Source organism: Vidua chalybeata, chromosome 8 (genome assembly GCF_026979565.1).
Source record: "Vidua chalybeata isolate OUT-0048 chromosome 8, bVidCha1 merged haplotype, whole genome shotgun sequence".
Lineage (NCBI taxonomy): Eukaryota > Metazoa > Chordata > Aves > Passeriformes > Viduidae > Vidua > Vidua chalybeata.
In genome coordinates, this window is record NC_071537.1 from 20,656,558 (window position 1) to 20,679,051 (window position 22,494).

Below are 22,494 nucleotides of genomic sequence, written 5' to 3' on the forward strand. Positions count from 1 at the left end.
TATCAAGCAGGAAGGTTTGCTTGTGGTGTGTAAAGAAAACAATTCTGTCTTAGGCAATAGGGACAGAAGGCTGGCTTCCAGACATGAAAGTATAAACTCCTACAGCTTTTTAGTGGGGCTGTTATAGACCCACAGCATCTGCAGATCCTACACAAGCCAGAGCTGATCACAGGCTAACCTTCAGTAACACCAGGCCTGTTTGTCAACTACAGCCTCTCTTGTCTGGTGTAGCCAGAGTACACTGTGAGGGTTTTTTCACTATCAGTTTTACTAAACACTAGAAAAAGCAAGAGACAAAGGAGAAAATAAGGTCACTGATGGAAAAAGGTTGATTTTCTGGTTTGCTGGTCTTCTACAGCCCTGACCAAAAGTGGCTAAAGCTGCATATTCAACCCTGCAATCAAGGTGCAAAAGGAAGAGGGAACAAAAGAAAACATCATAGTGAACAGAGTCACTGGTGTTACATGAAAAAATCCCACAAACAAGTACTCAAGGAGTGGCACTGGTACTCCAGGGTTCCCCCCTAGGAAACCAGCCAGAATCAACATACTTTCTCTGCATGGCTCCTTGTCCATACTCAGGCACTGGTGGAAAAGGTGTATAAAGGAGAAGGAAGGTGGTATAAATATGGAATTCATGAGAAGAGATTAAGCATTATTATATTCAGGAGTAACTACAAAGTTAGATATTCTAAAATAATTGTCTAAACTTTGCAAGGCAATGTCTATTCAGAGAAATGGAGGACAAGCAGCTGTGGGTCAAATCAGCTTTAGTAAGAAAAAAATTCAGGTGGAGAACTGAGAAAGTTACTGTATGAACAAAAAGAGCAGCATATCTTCTTGCTGCAGCCAACAAGCAGAAATAGGAGGAAGTGTGTTCTGTGACTGGAAAGGGCTACCAAACTTCATCTCTTGATTCCACCCATTTAGAATTTTCTAAAAATGACCAGGTTTTTTTGTGTCTCTTGCCTCCTAGTACACCATTACAGCGTCAGTGGGAAGTGAGACACTCATGTGATTTACTGTCCATGGCTCTAAGAAGGGACTGCAGGGTGTTGAAGGTACTACATTTGCTTAGTGGCTTAACAGAGCTGTCAAGTATTGAAAGGAAAGGAAACACCTCTGTTAGACCCATTTCTCACAAAAAACCCTTAGTGTAACAGCTACATTGCAAAACCAGAAATCACTTCAAGTGTTTGCATACTGAAAGAATGGGGAGAACACTTCATAATGAAAGCCCAGCAAAGGCAATTATTGTGAACAAAGCTTATCAGTAAACCAGGGGAGAAGCCGCAGGCAGCAGATGTGCACGGAACAGAAGGAGCCAAGGCACATCTCACTTGTGATTCATGAAGACAGAGCAGCCCAGGTAACACCCCCTGTGCTATGGCCCATGGTCAGCATGTCACCCTGGCTGGTTTCTGCCTGCTCAGTGTTGCAGCTCTCAACACCCTCAATACTGATGCTCCCTTGGCAGCGTGTAAAGAAAAGCACCATTAACCAGCAAGTACTTCCTTGGACCTCCATTTCACATCTCCTTAGCAAAACACTGGAGATACCCACAATGTGATGGGGGTGACACTGAATCTCCAACAAGATCTAGTCCTTTCCCATATCAGGCACATAAGCTGGGACAGCTGTGCACAAATTCCCCTTTCAGATGAACTTACTGGGTTCAGAAGCACCGTCAGGAAGAGTTCACCACCACGAATGCTCTTGTCCAACTCCTTTGAGCCACCAGGGTATTCATTATAGAAGATGGTGTGAGTAAAAAGACCACAGGTCTGTCGAGGCAGAACCTGGCAATATCAGAAAAAAGCAAAGTTAGACAAGAGGCAGATGCAGCAGCATCTGTGTGAGAATGAGTCAAAGCAGCACTTTATGAATCAATATAAAGAGCAAGGGGTGTAAGTGACATAGGTGCAGAGGACTCTTGCTATTCCTCTCAACCACTTAAGTTATCATGCTGCAAACAAGCCACTGGGATTTCAGTTTAGTCTGGATGGGCTTGGTTTTGCTCTCCATTCAGTACTGACCTTTGAATTGTTCTGAGAAACATAGAACTGCCAAGTTTTTCTTCTTTGCCTCACTTACTGATTTTGGAAACACTGGTGATATTAAGATTAATGTCTCTGATGCAGGTCATGAGAAGACCATTCCCTGGGCAGGTAAGTGGGCTCTGCTGTGCTCACCATGATTCCATTATGGATGAATCCACGCCGGTACCGGGCAGGCCGTAGGTGTGGGTATTCCTCTGTGCTCGTTACTTGGATGCTCCAAACAGATTTCCATGCCTCATAGAGCTGTGTGTGGACAGGATAAACCCCAGAATGATGGGGGGCTACAGCATAGCCCAAGTCTGTGGGAATCCCATGCTCCTGGAAGCAGAATACACAGCCTGATAATTTGGTATTTAACTAATAGCCTTAATAAGGATCATATTTACCAACAGCATTCAAGTTGGAGCAAGATGACAGAGGAACATGGAAACTGTCTGGACTGGGAAACCTGAAATACTGCTCGTACTTCTTGCTTTATGCATCTGTAGAAATACAGGGGTGATTCTGTACCAACAAGGACATTCAGCACTGGTAACAGCCGCTGTAAGAATGGTCTTGTAGCTTGCAGCTGTGACAGATCAGATTAATTCAGAACCCTCAGGTTGGGCTCCCTGGTTACTACAAACTAATCAATGCTGTTAAGTGACACATCTCACTCCCACAATGCCTAGATGTGTGTCACTAGAGAAGGAGAACAAAATTTCCTTAACTGATACAGAGGAAAGGAAGATGACTGGGATCTGTATTGTCTCTAGCAATTCAAAGAAAAGCAGACAAGGAGCAAGAGACTATTGCAGGTGAAGATATGGGGCCTGGAGCTACATTAAAATTACAGGAAATTTCTGAATTTCTTGGGTTTTAATTCTACTAAATGGTTCTGGTAACAATATCAATGATGACAGTTCTGCCCTGGTGGTATATGATAAAACCAGAGCCCCTAAATGAAGCAATAACCTTTTCTGACTGCTAGCCTGTTTTATGTTAAATATGTGTAATTGTGTTCTGTGCTTTGTCTCTCTTTGCAAAAGACTGCATTGTTATTTAAGCAGGAAAAGGAGGAGCCTAAATTGTTTCTATAATGCTGTGACTGTGCTCTGCATTCAAGATCATTCCTAATCTATGTGTGTCATAGGAACACAAGACAGCAGCCTGTTATTCCCAAGGGGATTACCATCAAAAAAACCAAGCTAGAGGTGAAGAGGACATTTCTTTTCAGTGAAACATGTATGCTATATTCAACTCTGAGCTGTAAGAACTAAACAGACATTGTTCCATCAATGCAGGATGTTCAAGGCTTCCCCCTCCTCTGCCAAAACCCAGGCAACTTCCTCTGTGCTTCCTAGATAAGTAACTTCCTTCAACATTGTCTGGAAGGCCAGAAGAAGGGCTGTTACAGACAGCATTTTATACTACCACCAGGTGACTTCCTTACAGAGCCACACTAAATAAGGATGGAAAAGGAAATGCTTGCTCACTGCCAGAGCTTGTAAATTAATTGCATTTGGATGGTAATGCTACAAGTTCACACCTCAGGAAACAAGAGCCTTGGGATTTGCACCCTGGAATGTAGCAGAGCTGCCTGCGGCCATGCAGGTGCTGGGAAACATTTCCCATGGAACAGGCAAACATGTGAATGGTGTTTCTTGCCTCAAGACAGCAGAAGGCACATATCAATTTGAACTTCCAGAACTTGCCAGAAATGCAGCTGAAATACTAGACTAGTATTTGGGTTCAGTGCAGTCCAAACAGCTATTCCAGGAGAAAAATGTTTAAGGATAAGCATTGTAAAGTAAATAAACTGCAATGTTCCCTACCACAGCAAACTGCTTGTTCAGCTTCATCTGCTCAGCCAACACAGTGACATTGTGGAAAAGATGAGGCTGCATGTGACTCCACATGTGAGGGAACCACCAGAACTCTTTCCTGTGCTTGAGCAGCATGTCATCCCCTTCATCTTCCTCATCTGTACCTACAGAAAGCAGAAAAGGAAGTGCAAAATCAAAAGGCAGAAGAGAGGCTCAATGTTTAAAAGCAGTGGCTAATTCCCTTCCAAGTTATGCTCCCTCTACTGCATTACACACAACACACACCCCAAGGTGGGGGCTGTATGCAGGTGCTGAGACAAAGGAGTGTCAGGGGCTTACCTGTGTGGTAGAATTTCCCTGAGAAGCCCAGGTTGAAGGTGAAATTTGGGACTAAAGTTCTCAGCTTATTCTGAGTGCTCAGTAAAGCCTGTTTGAACAAAAGGAAAAACAATGTTTATATTCATATTTTTTCTTCCATAACATGACTTCGTGTTCTACTGGTGCCCAGTTGAGTCTGAAGAGGTATCACAGGAGATGGGGCTTAGGCATTTTTCCCTTGGAGTGGAGCAGAGCAGATAAGTGCTCCTCATACACAGCCTTGACTTGAAGTAGTTCTGCTGTACTAAATGATGCCTCTTTAAAACCACAGTCAGATCATGCTCTCCAAAGTGAGGGACCCAGAGTGTCTGTGCTAAGGCAAAAGGACAATAAATCTCACTTGAAAGCAATTTACATTTTACAGGTTCAGCCTCAATGCTCCCTTCCCCACCCATGCTGGCTGGGACTTTGCTAATGAAACTCTGCCCCTTCTCAATCTATGTGCTAGCAAAAAGGAGGATGGGGCAGCCTATGGTGCACAGATGAAGGAAAAGAAGTCAATAATATCACTTACCTAAGTAATAATAAGGGAGGGGGCTTTTATTTGGAGAGGAAAGGTGGATTCTCAGAACTACCCATGCAATGAGTCCTGCCACAGCAGAGAGGTTTCCCTGACTTTGAATTCCCTTGGAAGTGCCAAAATTTTGTAGCAGAAAAAGTTTCCTCGATTCTGGGAAGAAAACCTGGGAAAGCCAACATTCACAATCCTCACATCTCCCACAGGTTCTCTCGCGCTCACTTGTGATTACTTTAAATGTCCAAAGTAATTGCTTTAACCAAAGGGAAGGTGCCTTGTGCCACGAACCTCAGGGTCCAGCCGTGTACAGAGTAAGACAGCACACAGCCATGACAGAAAAAAACCAAACCAAAAAACAAACACCAGAGGCTCAGTGTGTCACAGACAAGTAGGACACAAACTAATTCTAGTCAAATTTCTTCTGCTGGAAAATGATAAAAAGAGAGCAGCTGTGAGATGAACACTCTGCTGCTACCTGTGTGCTTTGGGGAACTGTCACTGGTGCATCTCCCTGTGGGAGAATTCCCAGTCAAACAGCGGATGGCAGGAGGGCTGTTGGCAGGTGACAGACTCCATCCTTGTCTGGGCTGTTTAGATTTTAATAGCTTTTCTCAGAAAGCAATGGATCCATGGCTGCACCAAGGTGAAGGTGATGACCTCTCAACAGCAGACTTCAGATGGACATAATGACATAGGAAACATGGAATATAATTCTGGGAAAAGCACACAGGCCTACCAAACTGTGTAGAGAAGATGGACAGATCTTCCTGCACCAGCTGCCCTTCCCCAAGCCCAAGGAGCACAAAACAGCACCAAAAGGTGCCCTCACATAGCTCACACTCCATAGGCACTGCGTGCGTGCACCACTCCCGCAGCCATGAACGTGCACTCACAAAGGCAGACTCTCATTCCATGGAGGTGCCTTGACACCAACTTCTTATGGATAACCTGACAAATCACTGCTGTCACTGCTATATCAAACCAGCGTTAACCAAACACTGGTCATCACATTGATTTAAAAATACCTTCTATAATTCACTTCAATCACCCATTCACCTCAAACATAGGCCAAGTGGTTTTACACTCAAGGCAGGCAGTCCATGACCATGGCAAGATGGGAAGACAGATTACATGTGCAGTGCCACAAGACACTCTCAATGCTTCTCTATGAGGGAACTAAGCTTTCAGACTTTTCCCTACAGACACACTTCATTGCCTGTTCCTCATTCCCACATCCACACAACACTGACAGCGAATGCAGCCTGGGACAAATTTCAAAGATTTCAGCTTTTCCATGTCCACTTGCCTACCACATCTTTAACTCAGTCCACACCCAAGAACAGTAATTTGATAAATGCAAGGCATGTGACATCTCCAGAATCTATCACAAATACAGGCAGTGCTTTTAAAAACTGACATGCCAGCAACATTGATGGCTGAATCCTACTTTGCAGTACAAGACCCAGAACAGGCAATGGGAAGTCAAGTTCCCCTTATGTAGCCCAGCAAGATGCTGGGACTCACCCCACACATCAGGGAGCACAGACTAAAAGCTGTACATCTGTCTGTCCAGATGATGGTTTACAAGATCATTTCAAATTTGGGACCAGCACCTTGAACACATCACCCAGTAATTCACACAGGAAAGTGCCACTTTCTTTTCTTTCTCCAGAGCTGTCCCAAGCCCCAACATTTCCCTCTGCTGCCCTGAAAGGCACATCCAGTTCCCCAGGCTTGGGTAGGAAAGTGGTGGGAGGAAAGACAGCGGTTAAGAGGCTTAGCATTCCTCTGCACAGAAAGAGATTTAAAGCCTGGCTGGGGTTACCATGACAACACATCTGTCTGAGAATAAATCCCAAAAAGCCCTGCTCCAGCAGGCTGCAATCCTTTGTGTGCAGGGAGAGAACAGGGAGGAACTATGGGGGCCCCAAAAATGCAGAGACTATAGAGTCCTATGGAGTCCTGCTTTCTGGCAAGTTTATTGTTAATCGTGTGTGATCCCTCTGCTGATGCTGGGTCCTTGTCACAGTCACAGCCGTAAGGTGGCACAGGTTTGAAGAAATGTCTTTCCCCTGAACAGGATAAAGGAGACTAAGGTGCCAATATTTGAACATTTGTTACAACACATTTTGCATTCCGTGTTCCCTGGTTCTACATTGGTTCCACCAGGTCTGTAAGCTGTAGTAAGGTGCAATAATGGAGGTGTGGGAACAGGCTGGAAGGTGGCACTTCTCTCTGCACTCTCATAAAGTAAGATGAATATGATAGTACTAACCATATCTAAGAGCCGATTCAAGTGGTATTTCTTTTGTATCCATAATATGCTCTAAAACTCAAACAAAAGGCAATCAAGATTTGTGGAGCAGGCTACCCCTTAAGAGAGAAAACAGCCAGCCAGATGTGAACAGATCTTCATTTGCATATTTAAGCAGTTTAGTTGCTCACATGGTATGAGAGAGGGCTAGCATTTTAGCTATCCCCCACCTCTAAAAGCCAGACTTTATTCCCCTAGAAAACTGCCCCTCTAACCATCCATCCATCCCTTTTTGTTTTTATATTTTGTTATCTTTTCTTTCAAAAAGCCTTCCAAGATAAAAGCCTGCCCACTAACTAGCCAGAAAGGCCCCTGCCCCAGCTATGCTCCCTGCTAAAGCACTGTAAGGCTCACCCCAGCAAGGCACTGATGGGGTCTCCAAAGAGATTCCCAGCATTGGCCACAGGAATTCTTAAGCCACATCAAGGCCAGACCTGCTTCACACTTGTCACAGTCTATCAGAGCATTCACTGCCATGCACAACCTGTATTTTTGGAGGTCTTCAGTACTTAACTGTGGCAGCCATGCTGCAGGCCCAAGTGACAGAAAACCACATTCCAAGGCACATTTTTGGACACAATGGTAAAAATGTCCAAGCTTCACTCTGGTGTTCAATACTCATAATTTTATAAAAGGCTTTTTAATAATATCAAATTACAATAAATATTTACTTTTAAGCAAATGTTAGGGGAAAACAATTTAGAATTGTGCCTTTTGTTGCAGTACATTAAATATCTGTATCTCACTGATAGATCTGCAAAGATTTCCTCAACAGTCACTAGAAGCTCTTGATGTTATCCAGGGAAAATAAAAACTCTCCTCATTCTAGGAGTGAGGAAGAAATCAGGGAAAGGCACAGCGCTCTGACTGTATCAGGAGCTTCTTTAGGACCTAATACTTTTTAAAGATAACAGGGTGTCCTTGGCATTGGAGTAATACAGGGCTAAATCTTAATGCAACTCTGTTTTTTAAGCTGAGAAATTTTTAACTTCCAGAAGTGTTTGCAGAGAATATAGCTGTTCTACACAAACCCTAAATGTCACCTATCTTGGCTCCCTCTAACAAGAGGCAAAAGAAAAAGGGGTAAATAAGGCTGAGAGTCAGATGCTTGGAAAAGAGAAAAACATGACTCTAAGAAAACAGTACGTGGGCAAATGAAGATAAAAAGATGATAAAAAACACAGGAAGAAAGCTGAGTGCTTTTGCAGCCTCTTCTCAATGCTCATGCAAACCATACTAGGAACATGTGGCAGAAACACGGTCTTGGCAGATACTGCACCAGGCAGCACGTTTTTGAGAGGAGTTCCTGCAGTTTTCTTACCACCCAGCAGTAGCACTGGCAGAGCTCAAAACAACACTGGCAAAAAAGAAAGCTCTCGTGATACTGGTATGTCCACCTCCCATGCAGTCTTAGAATCAGGGAGTTAAAAAATGCTGAGTACTTCAATTGCAGGTAAGATCATCCTCTACAATTTAGAATGACAAGAACTGGCTGACAGTCACCTCTCTTCTGCACCCTCATCATTCATAATCCAAGAAGAAATTACTATCCTTGATTTTCACTTAGCTTGCTCTCAGATTCACTTGCAATGATTGTTCACTATTTATGCCCTTGCAGAGATTACCAGCAGAAGAGGCAAAAACTCATCTACTTAATCTTCTTTCCTCATACCTAAAGATGACCAGAAAGGATCACAAAAGCCAGATCCTTTTGCATTAGAAATGGCCTGTCTTTGTTGGCCAGTTCCACGTAGGTTTGGTAAATTCCAAGGATTATGATTTTAGAAGAGACTGAATGTGGAATAAAAGGGATTCTCTGAGATTTTGTTTTGTTAATTATGTGCAGCTCAAATCTCTGGTAAACTCTTCAAAGGAAAAACATTTTCTTTGTGCAAATTCCAACTGTTCCACTTCTATTGAAGACTGCAAGCTCCTGCTGCAGCCTCTCAGCAGAAACAGGAACTCAAGGGTTATCATCTTTAAAGTAGAAGCAAGCACAATTCCTTTTTTTCTTGTTAAAGAAGAAAGCTATTCAGCTCTCCTTTAAGCATCACAAATAAAAACATTTCTCTTGTGTAAGACATGTACTATGGGCATGCATCTGATCAGATTATATTCAGTGCTTTCTTTTAATAGTCATTTTGTCTAGGAAGGTCTCTGAATGTGGACCTGCATATGGCAAAGAGGCTCACTGGGACAGCAGAGTCAATTTTATACCTTCACACAACATCCAGTCTTCAAACCACTACCCTGACCACTGTAATCTAAGCTTTGAGATAAGGAGCTGTGTGTTGAGATATCAGCCTTGAAACAGAGCTTTCATATAAAAGGCCAAAGAAAATTCCAGCTGTTCTGTTACCATTATATCCCCCTCTCTCCCCATGGTGAGAGACTATCAACAAATCCATGTAGTTATTTCTCGCTTTTAAAAAATAAAAATTCATTAACCCCACGTGGCTTTGCAATCAGAGAGCTTCTTTTAAATGGATAAATCTGGGTTTTATCTGCTTTGCCTGAGATTCTCTGCTTACTGATCACAGATTATTCCTCCATTTCACCCTGTTAAAACCCAAACAAAGCATCTTTTGGAATAATCTTGTCTGGGTTTGTTTTTAACATCACTAGAGCAGCCTTTGTTCCCAAGAGCTTTGGCTACCTATCCTGCCTTCCCACATGGGTCTGTAACCTGCACAAACACTACAGAGGTGAGAATCTATGAATCTCTGCTGGTTTGGACTAGTGGGTGTAGGGCCTTCTTAGGACCAAGATAAGATTGTGATCCTTCACAAAAGGAAAAAAAGAAAAAAAGACAAAAACAAAAACAACATTCTCTTTCAGAACATTTCAGCACTTCAAAGCACAGGGACACTGAAGTGAAATGAAGAAAATTTTAGCATTTTCCTTAAATAAATACTACATACAAAACATAAAATCTTGAAGTCCTAAAACCTTGGAGATGAACTAAGACATACGCTGCATGGATGCATAAAACATGTAGAAAAGGTGGTAAGACTCCTAGGGAGATGGAAGAGGGCTCTTGGGAACATGTAACAGACAAGGTTCAGGTAAGGGGCCAAACCTGTACAACAGTATTCTTCTTACACCTTTGCCTCAAATATTTTGTGCCTTGGATGTAAGTTTAAAGGGTGCTTCACCTTGAAGTTGTTTTGGAAACATGCTAAAGCAGTTGCTGTCACCAGCTTACCACTATCATGGCTGGTACTGTCCAGGACTCACCTGAGGGCAAGTGGTGAATGGGAATCCAGAGTTTGTACCTATGGACAACCTCAGCACACCTGAGAAAGAGGCAGTGCCCCTCCCTCAATGGCTACAAACCACAACTGATGGGGAAGACACAAAGGGATGTCCTTGGCTCCATAAAGCATCACATGCACATGGATCACAGACTTAACAGAACACTTCATCATTACTTTCAAGGACACAGAGAATCAGAAGGAGCACTTAAGTTTTTTACCTTTTTCCTACTTATTTTTATCTTAGCCTGTTTCAGTTTCCTCTCCTCTACAAAATCTGTCTCACCCATAACCTTTCCTAATAGGTCATTGTATTATTCCAGGAACTGCCAAGGAAAACGAACCACAGAGCTAGCGTGTCTCTTTTTCAATTGTGAGGCCACAGAGATGGTTCTCATGAAGGCTTGGTCTGACCATGTTTCTCTGGTGAATTTGTTGATATTCCCTCAGGGATGAGGGTTGCTGGTGGCAGACATGAGGAGGGTGCAAAGGGTAAGAGAAAACACTTCCTTTCTCAATTTAGTTGTGTGTTGAAAAGCTAGATGGCAAAAATATAGACTGTATCAGTTTACACTGCATGGACTGGCCTACAGTTTTGCAATATAATATATACAGCTTATACGTATCACAAATAATAATAAATACATTCTTCTGCTCTGTTCTAACACAAGTTGCCTTTTCCTTTTGAACTGCAGAGTTTACAGCTACAAATAGGTTGGCATAGGAAACCTGCATACACTTGTTCCTTACATCAAAGAGGAGACAGGACAGACCACCACAGGCATCTTCCTCTTAAACTGAGAGAGGCCAGCTCCTAAAGTGCTCCATTTCAACCTGCAAAACTGTTGAGAGCATCACACATGGTGCCTCAGCATCTTGCAGGCTAATTCTCTGTATAAGATGAGTAAAACTGCAGCAATCAATGCTTTCCCTCAAATTAAATGCCATCTTGACTTTCCCAGTACACCATACACATCAGAAATCCGTCTAGAACTTCTGGAAGTATCTACTGTAGGATTTTACCTCTACATCAGACACTTTCATGCGAGTGCCTTCTTTTCCCACAAATATATCATCGATGTCAACAAGGATATAGCGATCAAGTGTCAGACAGAGGCGTTTGCCAGTCAAGTAGGCAATGGCATCCACGAAAATGAGTTTGTGCAGCCAAAAATTGAGGTTATTGCCAAAGAGAACCCGCTGGATGCCATCATGCAGACCCAGATCCTGCATCACTGTGGCATGCAATGCTTTGTGAGTGGCCAGGTGAGGAATGGACTCCGATGATTTCGTGCTGGCCAACAGCACTGGCTCATAGGTGCTGTGGTTTGACTGAAACACAGTCCAGTCATCGCCAGGCAGAGGACCCTGCTCCACCTCATTAGCCCGGGTGACGTAGAGCAGGGGAGCACTAGGATTGATGTGATAGTCCCGCAGCCCCAAGTTGGAATGTAGGAAAAGGGGGAAACCCTTGAGCTGTGCACTGAGCAGGCTGTTCTCGTTAGCTTTGAAAAAGCCTATAATTCCCACTCCATACTCTACACAGTATTTGTCCAGCAGCTCTCGGTTCCAAGCATCTAGATTCACATATTTAAGGATGTTCTCATAGATAATTAGAGCATAGCGTCCTCTATCTTTGTCTGTCAGGGTGGGCATATCCCCTTTACCAGGGGCGATCTCTGTCCTGTATTTGAACCGGCTGGATTCCAGGATGGCCACTATTTCCTGCCCAAGCTGGGAGTAAATGCTTTCCACAAAGACGAGCACCACAGGATCTGTGCGTGAGGTGTCCACAGATTTTGTGAGCCTCCAGCTGGCTTGCGGTGGGATCAAGATGCGGTGCTGGTTGCTGCAGTCGCTGAAGGGCAGGGGTGGCGGCTCCTTGATTTTGGGACTGTTAGTGACATAATAAGCCAGGATGCACATGGAGATCAGGCTGAAGGCAATGAGCAGCAGGATCAATCTGTGGAGCTCCAGCTGTCGCACGTGCCGCACCACTTTCCACAGCTGAATCATGGTGAGGCGGGCGGCTCACCCCCTCCTCACGCTCCGGAGCCACGTCGCGCTTGGAATCTCCAGTGGCACCGTGGCAGTACCCGGCAGCAGCTCACAAAAAAGAAAGTGCAACTGCAGAGAGAGAAAAAGCTAAAGCAAACAGCTACAAGGCGAGACTCCCAGAGATCTGCCATTTATCTCAGGTAACCATGGCCCTCAATTCCCATCGCTCTTTTGTGTGCTTCCTCGGGCTCCTCTCCTCTCCTCTCACTCAGAAGTCTCTGGAAGAGCAAGGTTTCCAGAATCTCGTCTCCAGTAGCAAATCAGTCTGTCATTCTGTGCACAAGCAGTTTCAGCTCAGCCTTCCCATGTGTCCTGCTTCTCATTTAGGTGTTTCACATTCACATGATGGCACCTTCTCTTTGCATCCTGCAATTTAAAAAGAAAAAGTCAATTCTCAGTATGACTCCAGCATTTAAGAGGCTCAAGATGAAATGGCAGGACTAGAGGGTGATAGGGTGGCAGCATCACTAGCCCATCAACAGGTCTGGTCCCTGGGAAGTGTCACACCCCATTTGTGTGGGAGCTTGACAGAACAACCAAACGGCCTTTGGAAGAATGGTCCTGACAGTGCACAGCAACTAAACATTCACCTTGGGTGAGATTCTCACACACTACAGCAAACAGAGCCAAGATCTGGCCTTCCCCCAGCCCTCTGCAAGCCACCAAACAGAAAACATGAAACCCTTTTATTCTAGCTTATTTTTCAAAGCTAACAAGAGGAGGAGAGAGCACTCTCTGCAAAGCTGCCCCATTTGTCCTGGGAACTCATTTTCTTCCAGAGGTCACAAAATACAGCTCTGGAGAGGCACCATCCCTCAGGCAGCACAGAGGGCAGGGGACACAGGCTCCCATGCACTGCACACTTAAAGGTTGCCAAGTGATTCAGTGGCAGTTGGAGATGAAACATCTCCTGAAACCTTCATCACTTTCTCTCATATGCCACTGAAGAACATGAAGCCAGTTTTAAATCAGTAACAGCACAACATAAATTTGGGTTGGTCTCAAATACATGAAAGCCTCTTGTTATGAAGCTCTCTCACCTCCTGCTTTGTGTTCATGGCAGCAGACTATTTCACCATATGTTGTTATTTTTTGAGGAAAAAATGCCCAACAAAGCCAACAAATAACAAATAATCCAAAACAAACACCACAGAAACTAACTGATTTTCTCCTTTGTTTAAAAATAAAGTAAAAGTCACAGTGGAGTCTTCTCTCCCTTACCAGCAGTGTGCCTTTCCTGGAATATGAGCACATTTTTGGGGCATACCTGCTGCCTCTCCCAGAACAATGCAAGAACACCCTCAATGCCAGATGTTGCTCACCAAATCAGTCATGCTCATGATGACTTCTCTGTAAAAATTAAACTGTCTTTTTTCTTTAAAAAGCTTTTTTAGTCACCTCCCCAACTCCTGCAGATGTGCTCCACCACATACAGACCTTCTAACCACCTGCTCAACTGGCACAGCTTGCAACACCAGGAGGCACAAGAAAGTAATAGCAAATAATATTACTAAAAGAGATCTTCATACTTTCTCCATTCCTCCCATTTTTGAGCTTTTCTGTTACTACCATTCTGATAAAATAAAGAATATGAGAAGACTAATTTGTCTATGAGTTCAAGGCATACATAAGTTTCTTATATAGTAAAGCCAGGGGTTTCTAATAACCAGCTCCACCAGAAAAGGAACTACTTGTCAGACAGACACTAATTTTGTAATGTGTATTACTAGGCAGAAAAAAATCCTTCTGAGTCAGGGAAAATATCAGTTCATAGATGAGGCCAAAAGTCCCACTCGAAAGACTCCCACCAGGCTGTTTTCCAAACTGTTGTTGCAGCTTGAAGCAGAGACAAAAACCACAAACAAATTTTATATGAAGACACATAATACTGCTAACTTTATGACAGCAAACGGAAGAGAGTCAGAGTGGCTCTTTACACAAACCTTATGATGACCATTAAGTATTATCTAAAACAACGCTTCTGCTATAAGCTCAGCAGAGCAGGGGTTGGTTTGTGTACTGCACAATGAAACCTTAGCCCTGATGAGGTTTTCAGAATAGCTGTAGACTGTCAGTGTAAAGTATATCACACAAATAATTTTCTACTGGAGAAACTGAGACACAGCAAAACTTACTGAAGGTTGCACTGCAATATGGCAGATGGATCAGGATTTTTGGTAGAATTATCCCTGTTCCCAAGATTCCAAATGAATTGGGGTATCCAGTCCCAAATGGCCCTCTGTAATGACAGAGCTGGCTTTGGAAATCCAGCTCAGTCAGCAACAATAAGCTGTGTTTTCTTCATCACAGACAACTGATCATCTTTCAGTTTTGTCTCTACATACTGTTAACTTTTTACTGGAAAAAGGACAGGGGAGAGAAAGTGAGAAATAACTATGTGAAGATGTAAAAAACAGAACTTGTATAGTTTTTTCTTTTCCTTGCTACTGATTTTGAATATATGATTCCCTGGACAGAGCATAGAACATGACTTCTCAAGTCAAGTTCAGTCCCTGTAATACACCAGGAATACAAGTATATCAGCATCATACCCAAAAACATGTGCCACTTTCCAAAAGCAGCCAGAAAATAGCCTTCCACAACAAGCCCTTCCCATCTCACTGACTCTGCAAGGAAAACTACAATATTACCACCTTCCTGCTTGCCATTACAGCTTCAAAGCTGCAGAGAGGCAGAAGCCAGCAGAGGCAGAATTCAGCAGGGCAGAGAGAGGTAAAATAGAAACTTACAAAGAATGCTGTATCTTTTTTATGAGGTGAATTCCTTTTAAGACACAGTAATACATGGCTCCATGCATATCACAATGCTGCATGTATGAGAAGTGATCTTCATTCTACTCCTGTGCAACAAATTCATGCTGAACACTTCACTCAGATTCCAATAATAGTCAATTTTGATGGAGAAACATGAGAATTCCAAGTTATTGCCTTCCCAAATAACTCACTTCCTTTTGCTTTTGCTTTTCAATTCCACTGAATAAAATAGAAACATAAGAACTATTTTGGATTTAAAGATTCACTATCTTAACATGTATTACACACAAAGTTGTTTTTGCAGGAGAAAATAATGTAAAGAGAAACTCAAGAGCCTAAGTGTTACTTCTCTGAATTTCCAAGCAAGTGTTTTTGGAGTAGAATTTGTAATCTAAACACCAGGGTAATGGTAAGAAAACCAAGAAGATGTTGATTTATGCAAAAGTCTGGCAAGGTTCTACTTTTACAACTGTTTATCCCCAAAGCACCAACATGGAGAACACTTCTCTTCCCTGGTTGGACTCATTCATCTCTCCAACTTAATTTTAACTTTTGAACTGACTCTGTTCTGTAAAGAACTGTAGCTTCAGCTTCATAGTTATCAGTTTAAAGATGAAAATCACAGGACAACTGGATTATTCCGTAGAATAAGAATGAAACCAGAGTTTAAGCTAGGCTGCCACACCTGCAGTGCCCAGCTGAGGGGCACCAGGGAGAAGAACCCCTTTTGCTGGGCACTTCTGAATCACAGCAGTGTTTTGATAACAATGATTCCATTCAAGCCTCTAGCGAAGCTCCCAAACAAACCCCCATTTGTTACATGGGTGAGCTCAAAAAAACAAATTTAAAAAAAAGGGCCTGTATCAGATTGCTGCTCAAGAATCTGTCAGCTCTGATCTCTTTAACAAGGCTTCACAGCCAGAGAGCACGCCAGCTGGCATGGGATGCATTTCTTTCTTTGGGGACTGCATCAGCTGGTTTAGGTTCAAACTAAAAGAGAAAAAAAGCAACAAACAAATACACTGAACAAAATTTATATTACAAGGCGAGAGAACTGTCAGAAACCAGTCATACCCAAAAAGCTGAGAAATAACTATACTGGAGAAAGAAAAGAAAAAAAAAGAATTACAGTGAAAATTATTCCCGCTTAAAGGAAAAGAAAATACCTTTGTCCTCTTTTGACATCAAACTCCTGGGAATCTAACACCACAAAAAAAACCAGGTTTCTAGATAAATTGAGGTCCACTCTGAACTCCTGCCAGAACTGCCTCAGTGTGAATTGAGGGAGGTGGCAGTCAGAATGCACAGCAAGAATGAAGTGTTCAGAGGCCCAAGGATGCAGGCTCAGCAGGCACCGTCCTGCCAGAAAAGCATCTCTAGATCAGAGAGCATCAGCTGTAAGGTCAGATATCCAAAAGATCACCAGCATTAAGACAAAGGCTTCATCAAACTTAGATGTTCTGTTTCCTAATGATATGTGGTGTTAATGTGAAACATAAACTGCTTTTTGAATTATCATCTGCTAAGCCACATAGCAACTGATGTGATATGAAAGCACAATAACAACCCCAACCCTGTGGTTTTAACATCTGATTTCCAGATATTTCCAGTGCTTGGAAATGATTGTGGGAGGTCAGTACAAACGCTCAAGACCAGCACTTACCCAAAACCACTGACCAGAATAGAAGTATTTGGATCTTCTGGTACATTCATGCTGAGGCACATGGAAGATACTGGGTATCATCTGATACCTTTATCAAGAACTGTCAGTGCATTCCTTGATGAGCTACAGAAGGTCTTACCACCCAAACCCCAGTGTCATCAGTACATTTCCCCAGCCCTTTTCATTATTCATAATATAATCTCTCCATCTGGAATGCACAGCAGCAAGATCTTGCCTTTGTCCACAATAGCTCTATTTCAGAGGCCTTTCTTCTGCACTTCCTGTGAGATGGTTGTTGCTTTGGGCCCCAGGGAGACTGCAGTAATTGAGTTACACAGTAATCAGAGAAGGAATCTGATTGATTTTCCAACCCATTCCACTTTAATGGTGTCATCAAGACACAAAATTCCTCATTAGTCTACTCCATTCTGAGACACCACAGCCCCTCTCTTTGTCTGTGGTGGTATCTGTATGCCAGACCTCCAAGTAGAGCCCCTCTCTCACAAAGATGGGGAACCTGGTAAGTAGTGTCAGCAAAACACAGCAAGCCACACAGCAAAAGAATTAATAGAAAGCTAAGGAGAATGAATGCTGCTTGTATTTCACATATTGGGTAAAAAAAAAATATTGTGGAAATTACAGCCACATTGCAATGAAATTGCCATGCTCATTTTTGGGCTCTGGCCATGTGTTTCAGCTAACATGCACTGCCAGTCGAATCCTGCCATGAGAGACTGCCTAAGGAATACAAAATTCAGATCAAAGATGCAAGAAACACTAATGGTGCCCATGCTGCTCTGACAGACAGGGCTGCAGCCTCCAGCCAGCTCTGTGTTTTGCTTGGGCAAGTCCCCATGCAGGGAAGAGCCTCTCAGTACAGACCTGTGCCGAGCCAGAAAGCTGCCAGCTGGCCAGCAAGCTTGAAATGTGCCAGTCTGATGTAAGAGGAGAAGACCTGTGTGATGAAGTAATAATTATTTTAATTCTTTTATTATCGCTCCTAGACAGGTATGTAACTTCATAACTTCTGCAAGAGCAACAAACTCCAGTCCACGCTAAACAGATCTGCATGCACTCCTCTCATCCCAGCCTGGTGGAAACCCAACTGCAGCTGTGCATTTACCCTCATGCCAGTGCAATGAAGCCTGAAGACAACATGAAGGCAGTGATCTTGGAGAGGCCGGCTCCAGGCAGGCTGCACAGAGATCCCAGGACTCCTGCAAGGTTCTTGGTGTTTGGGTACATAATAGGTACCTTTGTTTGCAGGAGATCTTTGTTTGTTCCCTTGCTCTTTTCTATTACAAAAAAAAAAAAAAAAAAAAACCAACCAAACAATAGGTTTACTCCTTCACATGCCAATGACAGAGGCATGGCCCAGCATTGCCTGTTAGCAACCAATCCCTTCCCCTGAAAACAAAAAGGTCCCCCTCATAAGAGCTGCCAGGAAATCTCATTTTCAGCTCCCTGCCTTCTCCCCATCATAATACACTCACTGCTTCGGGTCATTACAACTGACCTAATTTTCCAAAGCAAGGGAATTTCAGACTTCTACACTGAGGTATTCCCTCAAGTTAAATGTCAGAACCACAAGCCCCAACAAGTTTCATGGCCTCAGCATAGGACAAATTTGGGAAAGGAAAACAGTTTGTTTTGTATTTTCAGCCTGCTTAAAAAGTGGATCTGAAAATAAGGAACCTGAAGAGTTGTTAAAAAACTAAACAATAAAATTTCAGCCTTCAGCAGTCACCGATGCTGCTTGATAGAAATAATATGTAGCTTGGCAGCAGCACACCTCTGCTGAACTGAAAAGGAAAGACTACAGGTATTGTAGCAGTGGAAGCACACAAGTCAGAGCTTTCCACCAGCTAAGGGTATGTAACTGCTCTGGGGATGCACAGGTCTCTGTAATGCAACTGCTCACCAGAGAGAAAGGAGACACTTTCCTCAGTGACAACTGAAGGGATGTATCCCTTGCTTCATTTCATGCGGTACTGAGCCTTTAAATTCTAGGGATCAGGCCACCAGAACAACAGCAGTTGCATCCTGGCCATACCTCTCCTTCTGTTTTGTGCCTTTCCTGACACATAGGTCTGTGCCCACTCTGACCCTAACCCTTGTCCCACACCAGGGGATAATGAGACAGCAGCTCCTCTCTGCACGCAGACATGCAGAGCTGTGGGACAGAGAGCCAGAGACAGTGCAGGCTAGAGCCTTGCAACACAAAGGCAGTCCAAGCTGCTCTACAATCCTCCCCCAGGTGGAAAGTAAGTTCTTCAGTCACCCCAGAGGGAGGGAATACACCATCTTCAGCCTCTTGCTTTCATCAGGAATCCACACGTACCCTCTATCATGGCAGAACATCTCCAGCTTAGCTGTGGGAACAGGAAATAGATGCAGTTCCTTCCGCATTAGATATGGACAAGAATCACATTTCCATTCTCTCATGCTCCCTGCTTATCACAATTCAGATCAGCTATTCTGCTGCAGAAAACAAAACGTTGTCTTTGGTGATTTCTCCTAAGTAACTTAATCAAGTGGGGAAATACAGTCAAACCGGCAAAACCAAGAAAATTGAGTGTCAGTCAGAGTTGAAGTGTCTTAATATAGAATGTATATTATGGAAGTTTATCTGTGATTGTTATGAAAGCAGCCTAACCATTCTTCCTGTAAGGACTTAGAAAATTTCACCTTAATTAACAAGAGGCTGATCTTCTATATTCAGTTGCTTCCTCCTGTCACATAACACATAGGAGATAATATTTTACAATCAGTTTTATCTAGGAATGTATGACAGTAGGGAACAGGTTTAATACCATGACACTGAAAGTTTACCCAAACTGACACCAAAAGAAAACTGTAAGTATGCTCTATCAAATCTTAAAACCTCAGGAAAGCTCTTGTGCTCACTTGTTCTGGTGTATTTGCACTAACATTCAGGATCAGAATCTGCTGGGCTCGTAAAAGAACATGTTCCCCAGCTGTGTATAGCAGCTCTCTCCTACCTGCCTTCAACTGAGAGGTTCTACTCACAAGATCTCCACCCAGTGTAACATTCATGGCATATCTCCCAGCTTTTGCAGTATCTAATTTTCCAGTTCTCTATTATCTAAGTGTGATTGAAATAAGTAAGTCTCCTGGACTCAGAAGACAAAATATTTGCATTTTTGCTGGCTTGTCTATTGCAAGACAGGCCTTAACACAATGCAAACTCCTGTAAAAAAAAATGAGAGAGAGAGCCAAAAGTGATATAAGCAAATTACAAATCTATAAATCTGGCCAGGCAAAAAGAGTAAAAACAAACAATGGGAAGAAAAGTGAAATGAGTAAAAAAGGCATGAATTGAGGTCTTTGAAGATTACACAGGTTGGGTGAGACAACTGTTTGGAGGCCTGGTTTTTACAAGACAGGAGCAAATCCAAAGTGCTCTACTGCCCTCTCCAAGCCTTCATGGCCATCTGTGAAATGAAAAGTCATTATTTGCTTTTTCACAAGCATTATGGCAGAAATAGATCTCAATGGGGGCACTGCACCCACCAACAGCCTCTGAATGCCTGACCAGCCTCCACTTCCTGAGCTGTGAGCTGTTCCTGAGATTAGGCCAGACCCAAACCATGCTACAGGAATGCTCTGCCTCGCTGACCTGACTGATCATTGTGCACTCACCTGGTGATTGGACTCCAGGCTGAACCTGGCACCCATCACTGCCTGCCTCTGTAGTTGTGCTCTTTGGGTGCTGTTGCTGAGGATGCTGCCTGTGCCAGCAGAGGGTGGATGGGGTGAGGCAGCTCCAGCTCCCACCCTGCAGCTCAGGTGAGGCAGCTCCAGCCTAGTGTGGGTGGTCCTTATGGCCTTGATGGAGCCCAGAGCAGCTTACACACTGTTACTTTTCCATAGACAAAGGATGTGTAAGTGACAGGAGGACAGACTATTAAATAAACAGGGTGATAAAAAGTTGTGACTATTGTTAGATTTCCCTGTCTTCATGTGGGTGGAATTATTTAATTTTCTCTCAAACCATCTGTGTTTGCAATTGTTACAAAATCGCAGGCAATGCACGCTTATTTCCATACCTTACACTATGCCATGCTCACTACAAAAACAACAATAACTTCAACCCTGTACCTTCTGTTTCCCCTTGTTTGTACCTTATTTTTAGATAATCAACTCACAGAAATGAAACTCTTTTAAAAAGACATACATCTGAAAGATAGTAATTACATGCCACTAACTTTTAGTCTTTCTCCCATTTTCTAGACTTAATTACTAGAGTGGGTGCTATATTCTTACATTTTTAATTAGTCAACTGTTTACAAGGAGGATTTTTTCTGCTATGAAGCACTGCATGCTTAAAATATTAATTCATGCAGAATTAAGTCCAGGACCTCATTAACATCTTGATTAAGAGTACCCAGGACAACTCAAGAAAAAAGTTGCCATATTTGCAATCAAATCTACCCTCTGATAAAATTGAAGTTTTGTCAGGAAAGCTCAACACTTTTGAGCAAAATATAGATCTCTATTTTGGACTGCAGCTGAAGTAAAACTGATCTGGGTATTGAAAACTGCAAGGTGCCCAATTATAGGTTTTGGAGAATAACTCTGCTTTCTTGGGGACTCTGCCCCCAAATTTACAGGTAGTAGTAAAATGCCCAAAGAAATGTAATCAATTACTGAAAACTGGATTTTTTATTATTAACATGGAAACTGTTTATATGTTGAAGCATGAACATTTTTTCCACTGAGAAATTAAATATCAAATTTACTTATAGTTTCTGATAATGATAAAACATGTTTAACCTTTGAGTCAAAATAATGGCATTAGTCTGTGCCATTTTGCAAGCTTTTATAAGTATTTACAGGATAAAACAATTATGAAACAATTTCTGTTTCACATCTAGCAGTAAGAGACAAGAACAGATGATATCAGAAGCGGGACTTGAGAAAAAAGAAGCATTCAGAACACTGTTGATTATGAAACTTAGTCTAACACAACATTAATGTGTTCGGGATTCTTTGGCTTTCTTAATAAATTTTCAGCTTAATTCAAATAGGCGAACAGGAAAACGGGAAATCACAATTTTTTTTTAAAAAAATCAGTGATCCAATTGCTTTATGTCAGTTGAAATAGAAGAAGATAATTGCCAGAAAAGCAAAATTCTCTCCAAGTAGAAATGTGCATCTGCCTGTCTGGTAAGGTCTTCAGGAGGACAGCGAGCACTTTTTTTTTTGGTCTAGCCTGGTACAGGGTATTCAGTCTGTAAAATGCATGGCAAAAAGCACAGTAACTTGATCCACCACTTGCATACAACAACATAATCACTTACCAACATGTATTTCTACTAGTATGGTGGGTCTTGTGCTTGTTTTTGTGGAAAGACTTGTTCCACAAAGAAGGAGACACAAAATGGTTTAGAAACAGTAAGCAGATCCATCTCGTGGCCTGCCACTGTGAGCTTGTCCATGCTAGGGAATAACAGCCATGGCAGCACAATCACCACTGCAGTGAAGCTGTGCAATGACAGGAGTACAGCTGAGCACCACCAGGTTTGCCCAGAGCCCCTGCCTATACAGACAGGCTAGCTGATGGCACTTGCTGTAATACAGACACTACTCCCCAAAATCTGGCAACTACTTTAAGATAAAATATGGCTCTTTAACAGCATGCAGAAAAT

At 42.8% G+C, this 22,494-nt stretch overlaps 1 protein-coding gene across 7 annotated transcripts in view; it reads right to left on the reverse strand.

Annotated features, from left to right (window-relative positions):
- Positions 1–22,494, reverse strand: part of NDST2 (N-deacetylase and N-sulfotransferase 2) — a 131,684-nt gene that overhangs the window by 12,675 nt on the left and 96,515 nt on the right. For all 7 annotated transcript variants that reach the window (XM_053948984.1, XM_053948987.1, XM_053948989.1 and 4 more), the window contains 5 exons: positions 11,351–12,751; positions 4,204–4,291; positions 3,874–4,028; positions 2,192–2,377; positions 1,670–1,798 (listed from right to left, as the gene is read on the reverse strand). In XM_053948984.1, the coding sequence (XP_053804959.1) occupies positions 1,670–1,798; positions 2,192–2,377; positions 3,874–4,028; positions 4,204–4,291; positions 11,351–12,343 (1,551 nt within the window). In that variant the 5' untranslated portion in view covers positions 12,344–12,751. The remainder of the gene's footprint in view (positions 1–1,669; positions 1,799–2,191; positions 2,378–3,873; positions 4,029–4,203; positions 4,292–11,350; positions 12,752–22,494) is intronic.